We start from the raw sequence: 6850 nt of genomic DNA on the forward strand, positions 1-6850 counted from the left end.
AAGTTCCATGTCCTGGGTCAGGTCCTCCTCATCCCTCTGCCAGGTCAGGGTGATGTCTGCAGGGTAGAAGCCCAGGGCCCAGCACCTCAGGGTAGCGCCTCCTTCAGGTCTGGGGTGATGAGTCACATTTGTTTTTGGAGGATCTGGGAAGAATCAGAGAAGAACAAATTTCTGTTCCTTCCTGAGGACAACTTGAGCACTGATCATGTGATCATCCCCAGAGTTGGGCTGGGGATCTAGAGAGCAGCACTTAAGCTGTGTGGGCTCAGGAAAAAAAAAACTCTCTATTCCTTGGAAAGTTCTAGAATAAAGGGCTGAACCTGTACCCCTCCAAGTAGAGTAAAACCTAGTGACTGAGTAGCTATAGCTGACCTGTGAACGCTCAGAATCAGGGGCTGAGATCAAAAGGGAACTGCCACTCACCCTTTTCAGAGTTGGTTCCTCTCCATCCCTGAATAGATGGGATCTCTATTATGGTTTGAATATAAAATATTCCCGCCTGGCTCAGGTATATGAAGCCTTGGTTTGTATCTGGTGATACTGATTTTTCCAGTGGAATATTTATAATGTAGGATCTAACTGGAGGGAGTAGGTCACTGGGAGGTGGGCCTTGAGGGTTATTGTCTCTCTCTGGCTATTCTCTGCTCCTGGATGTTCCTAGATGTTAGCAAGGTTTCTAGGCTGTGGTCCTGAATGGCGATGAACTATTAGTCAAAGGTTGGAGAAGCACAATACTTCAGTTCTTCCTCCCTGAAGTTGTTTCTTCTCAGGAATGAATGAAAGAAGAGTGGATTCTGTGGGATGAGGAAATCAGGGAGGCTTCCTCTGCTCCAAATCAATGACAAAAGATGTAGTTAGTGACTTTCTAGAGTAGGAAGAGCAAGTGTCTGTTCATCTTAGATATGGTACCAATGACAAATGTCTTGGTACTGTTCTAGGGCTGTGACAACACACCACAACCAAGGCAAATGATAAAGGAAAGGAACAGCTAATTTGGATGGCCTGGGCTTTTGAAACCTCAAAACTCACTCCCAGTGACACACCTCCTAATCTGTCCTACACAGTCTGCACTTAAAACCAGACATTAAAATTGTGTGTGTGTGTGTGTGTGTGCGCGTGTGTGCCTGTGTAAACCTGTCCATGTGCAGCACATATCTGAAGGGAGAAGACAGCTTGTGGGAGTCAGTCTCTTGCTGTCCTAATGATCCTTTCATCCTGTCTCAGATTGTTCAGCCTTTGTCTCAAAGAGGGGCGAGTATTATTTCTCTACTTCCATAACTCAGATCCTATCTACAGCTTTGTCTCACAGTCCCAGGAACCCTGTGTAGGGGCTCCTTAAATTTTAAAAGTACTTTTTTTTTTGTCTGTTTCAAGAGATCCAGAGGCAAATATTCCCATTTATCAAGGTTTCCCATACTGAATCACTGCTAAGGTCCTGTATGTATGCTGAATCATAGTCTTTTCCCTGAGTTAAAGTTTGGCCTGAGGTGTTTTCCATTACTTTTATTTCACTTTCTCTCTCTTTCCTGTCTTATTCTTACCATCATTCCCAGGTTTTGGGATTGCAGAAGCACAGATCTAATTCCTGCTCTTTCCTTTATGCCTCCTTCACATTCCCCAGGTGTAAGAAATGGTGAGCCAGTTTCTCACAAAGGCAGCATTTGCATGGCTTTTTCTCATTGTCCTTCCTCCCTTAGGCTGGCAAGTCCTTTCTGGGAAGGTGACTCAGCCTCAGTTGCAAGTCTCTCTGCCCACAGCAAAGGCCACACAGCTGCTGCCACTGTCTGCTGAGGATCCTGCCCAGTGCCCCACAGGTGTTATTCCTGGAATTGCTGTTGTTGGTGCTCATGTGATAGACCTCATGCCATGTAGAGGAAGACAACTACCCTGGCGTTCTCAGCACTGCGTCTCAGAGGCAAGTGTTATCATCCATTCCAAGGGCAGTGCAGCTCTCAGATGCCATTCCACTCCACAGGGAGAAAGCAGGCCACACCAGCACTTTTTCTGCATATATGGTTTAGCTTCATTTGCATGTTTTATATCCCATAGCAGGAACCATGAAACCGATCGTCCCAAACTCATCTTTGGTCCTGCTGAGTTCCCACTCAAGTGTCAAGTACCCTTGATAAGACTCCAGCCCCCGACCAAAGGGGAGTCCATCCAAGTCTATCTTTATTATCTAACACTAGTTTGGCAATCTCATAAAGTTATTGGCAGTTACTTACAGGCACAGGAGTAAGGAGTTACCTAATACTCAAAAACACCTTCATCACAGAAAAGTCCACTCCAGCATGAATGACCGCTCACAAAACCTGCCTCACTGAGCCTGCCACCACTTTATTCCATTAATTTACATCCCTACTCCCCTTCCTGACTGTTCTGGCTGGCCTTGAACTCATTCCCCAGCCCCTGCCTTTCAAATGTTGGGATTAAAACCATTATCCTCCACACTCATCCTAATTGCCCTCTAACTTCTGTATACACAAGTAAGTCAGTACCAGGTGCAGCTGGTAGGATTCCTAGTAATTAGGGAACATAGGAGGGTGTGAATGGCTAGAATCCCCAGTGAGGATAATCACAGCTACAGTGATTTTGACCATTAACAGATTAAGAACCTGTGTCACAGTGGGAAACAGTACTTCACAATCTGTGGCTTAGGAAATGGTTTTCTTTCCCACCTATAAACTCTGCTCAAGAGCAGACAGAAACTACCCTACACCTCTTACCTGCACGCTGCAGAATCTTCTTTCCTTTATCCAGGTATTTGAGAAGCCACACCACGCACTTGCCCTCCAAGAAAGATCGCCAGGACTTTGCAACACCAGCTGCCTCCCACTTGCGCCTGGTGATCTGAGCCTCTTTAGTATCCACCGCGGTCCAGGAGTGCAGGTCCTCAGTCAGAGAGATGTAATCCTGGCCGTCATAACCGACATGCTTATACCCACGGAGGAGGTGGTGGTCAGGCCCTATGTCACAGCCGAATAGCCACTGGACAGTGTGAGACTCTGTGGCAGCCAGGGAGGTCAGCAAGGTGTTTTAGGTTAGCCCCCTCAATACACAAAGCCTGTGCGCGATTAGTCAAAGTTTATTTCAAACTGAAATGAAATTCCAGTAAATTTCCGCAAGCTTCTGCAGGATGGTTTAACTTGCAGATTTCACTAACCCAAGGTATGTTTCCAATGCCCTAGGAATATGAGGACACTGTAGAGTAGCCTTCCGAGTCTAGGGTCACTCACCATTCTCTCTCTGGCTATGGTAGCCAAACAGGGTCCACAGTTCTATTCGGCCAAGTATTAAGATGTCTCTGCCAAGTCGAGTCAACTCGTCCAAATGCTCAGGATCCCGCGCTATAAATGGCACCCGCGGCTCCACCCGCTGACTGGCCTTGTCGCTGTCGAAGTTTGCGATCTGAGTGTTGTCCACGTAGCCGGCGACCATGAACCGAGGTTTGCGATGGGCAGGATCGTACAAGGTAGTTGTGAAATATCGCAGGGAGTGTGAGAGTAGGCGTGATGCGCTGTGACCTTGCCCTTTGCCAGACCGGGGAACTGGTTCACCCGCTGGGAGCGGTGCAGGGTGATGGGAGCCTGGCAGAGGCTGCCCATCTCTGGGAGAGGGGAGGTCTGGTTGGGCGAGGGTGGGGACATGGTTTTCTGGGTGCAGACTCTGCCTGGTGCCCTCACTCCTCCCCACAGAGAAGGTTTCTCTCTCCACCCCATACTCACCCGCGCGGGCCTGAGTTGGGGGCAGCGAAGCCATCAGCAACAGAAGGACGCATGGCACCCTGAACCCCATCCTCGATGTTTGGAGAACTTGAAGAGAATGGGTCTTTCTTCCTCTCTGTGGAGTTTTATAGCGTTGTGGGTGTGTGGGGACTGATGATTCTGAGCGGTTCTCTGAAATTCCCACATACAACAGAAATGAACATGTGGGTGTCCAAACATTACTGGGAAGTAAAGGGTTCCCGTTTATGAATTCTTTTTTATTAAAAAAAAAAATAAGGCTAACAACAAAAACAAGAACAAAACCAGACTCAGAAAAATGTTCTGGTACCATTTCATTAGTTTTGGCAGGGGTTGGTGGTAGGATGAGAACTGCTCTTGCAAGCATTAATTTTAGCACCTGCTGTCTGGAGTAATAAATAGAGGAGAGGGCTGGAGAGATGGCTCAGTGGTTAAGAGCATTGCCTGCTCTTCCAAAGGTCCTGAGTTCAATTCCCAGCAACCACATGGTGGCTCACAACCATCTGTAAAGAGGTCTGGCGCCCTCTTCTGGTCTTCGGGCATGCACACAGAATATTGTATACATAATAAATAAATAAATAAATATTAAAAAAAATAAAGAGAGGAGAGTAATGCCTTTGAGTTAGGGTCATTAATGGAGGACTGTGAACAGCTGTAGAAAGTGTGGAGGAAAAATACAGCATGCAGTTAAAACACCAATACATATAACATAAAAAACAAATAGTTTTCTTTTTTTAAAGACATCAGTATTGTGGACTGATTGGATTGTCATTGGCACCGAAGGTAAAATTATCTTGGGCTACCCTAGCCCCTTAAATATCCATTATTACTCCTCTCTCTGTGTGACCTGACATCCTTGTGACTATTAGGTAAACCCCTTTGGAATGTACAAACAGACCCCTAACTTCCACCAGCTCATGTCATCTCAGAGAGCATCTCAGGTCTAACAGATTTCCCTGCATGGATACAACCTGCCTGCCTGATGTTTCCACCATTGTATTTCTAAGATCTGTTGTTTGTGCCTTGTTGTTGCTGTTCTGTTACTATGAAAACAGTAAAACTGTTACCATTTTAGGACATGGAATTTATAGGAACTGAAATCTGTGTTCCAGGCTGTTGTCACTTACATTTGACTCCAGAATAAATTCTCTTTAAGTTGTGATCTCTGTCTTTATTTTTTTATATTTACCGTGTATCAGGAGTATTCTGTTTACATAAGAAACATAGATGGCCATGCTTGTATCTTTCCACTGTAGTGGGAATCTAGTAGAGTCATTGTATCTAGGGTAAACAATACAATGTAATAGTTGTTTCTCACTGTTTCTAGGGTATCAGTAGAATGTATTAGTGTTGATGAATGTATCTAGAACTTGAAAAATCATAGTACAGTGATTGTTTTCTATGATTTATGAATTTTTTTCTGAGGAAATTTTCAGTCCCTTGCATGACTCTGGTCACAAGACTATCTGGGCACACTGCAGGTCTTGAATTATTTGGTACTGCAAACAGTACACAATAAAGATTAAAGTTGTGGGGGTGTGATTATTTTCTTCAGAGAATATATAGATCAAAGGGGCTTTGGTATGAGGACCTTGTTGTGCTCCAAACACAGCCTTTGTGTGCAATCAATAAATATGCTTCTGAGCAGAGGTTTGAGGTTCAGTTCTCAGAAGCTGTTCCCCTGATACCAGAGAGCCTAAAATTACATTCTGGGTGACTCTTGTTCTTTGAACAGCACACAAAACACAGAACATCCAACATTCTACAATGTCACAATTAAGTAACAATAAATTCACTAAGTGTGATGGTATTCATTTTAGGAATTTAGTAGGTAATACTGCTTTCCATGGTAATCTAATTGAAGCAACACACATGCTCCTTTATTCCATTCTCTTTTTTTTCCTTAAAGATTTATTTATTTATTGTGTGTACAGTATTCTGCCTGCATGCATGCCTGCAGACCAGAAGCGGGAACCAGATTTCATTACAGGTGGTTGTGAGTCACCATGTGGTTGCTGGGAATCGAACTCAGGACCTCTAGAAGAGCATGCAGTGCTCTTAACCACTGAGCCATCTCTCCAGCCCTTTTACTCCAATCTTAATTACTAATATTAACTGAAATGTGACACAACACACAGTAAATATATGCATATATGAGAGTTATAGAATAGATAGATACAAAGGTTAAGGAGGCAGCAGTAGCATTCCATATTTCAGAAGTGGGCTTATAGAAGTGTAAATAGGGGGCTAGAGAGATGGCTCAGCTTAAGAGCATTCATTGCTTTTGTAGAGGACCTGGGTTTGATTCTCAGCACTCACATGGTGGCTTACAAGCATCTGTAACTCCAGTTTCAGGGTATCTGATGCCCTCTTCTGGCCTCTGCAGGCACCAGGGATATACCTGGTGCATGGCCATACATGCAAGCAAAAATTCATACACAGAAAATAAAATTAACCCTTAAAGAAATGTAGAGTCTTTTTAATATGGTAGGGAACCCAAACTATGCACAGAAGGAGCTGCTGCTCTAGAGTCAGACACTGAGCAGAGGACTGAAAAATGACTCTAGCTGCAGAGGTAAAAGGTGGGATCAGATCTAGGGAAAGGAATGGACAGATGGATGGACAGAGATGCAGACGATGAAAGGAAGATGAGTAAATTATAGTAAAACAGTCCACATCCGCATAGTCGAGCTGAAGTCCCCGGGACAGTGTGGAGTTCTCCGTCAGTCACTGGTCCACACACTGTGTCAAATGACAGATTGGTGTGGGGTCCATGACATTACAGTGCTGGGTGTTCACGTCTTTCTGGGATTTTGATAAAGATTGACTGATGATGTCTCATAAGTTCTTGGGCCTGGCTCCTCTTATATGATTCTAATATACAGACATGCTCCCACAGTCTCAATTCATCCCAATACACTTGTAGAAGATTGTATTCCCCACACTTGCAACACCAGCTCTCAGAGGGAGGCAGGATGATTTCTGGGAGGAGAAGGTCAACCCAAACTGTTCTATCACTCACTATTATCTTTCATATAAACCAAACAACAACAAACCTGAAAGAAGAAAGAAGCATCTTAAAGCAAGAAGGATTTATTTTGGTTTTG

At 44.5% G+C, this 6850-nt stretch overlaps 1 protein-coding gene across 1 annotated transcript in view; it reads right to left on the minus strand.

Moving 5' to 3' along the window:
* The window catches only part of LOC126494252 (saoe class I histocompatibility antigen, A alpha chain-like), an 8661-nt gene extending 4883 nt beyond the window's left edge, over positions 1–3778 (minus strand). Inside the window, exons 1-4 of the mRNA XM_050131508.1 lie at positions 3726–3778; positions 3237–3607; positions 2727–3005; positions 2–143 (exon numbers count right to left, since the gene is read on the minus strand). Of these exons, the coding sequence (XP_049987465.1) occupies positions 2–143; positions 2727–3005; positions 3237–3607; positions 3726–3778 (845 nt within the window). The remainder of the gene's footprint in view (position 1; positions 144–2726; positions 3006–3236; positions 3608–3725) is intronic.
* Between the last annotated feature and the right edge of the window lie 3072 nt (positions 3779–6850).

This window comes from Alexandromys fortis, unplaced genomic scaffold, assembly GCF_014885135.2.
Source record: "Alexandromys fortis isolate MF-2015 unplaced genomic scaffold, M_Fortis_MF-2015_v1.1 scaffold_372, whole genome shotgun sequence".
Classification (NCBI taxonomy): domain Eukaryota; kingdom Metazoa; phylum Chordata; class Mammalia; order Rodentia; family Cricetidae; genus Alexandromys; species Alexandromys fortis.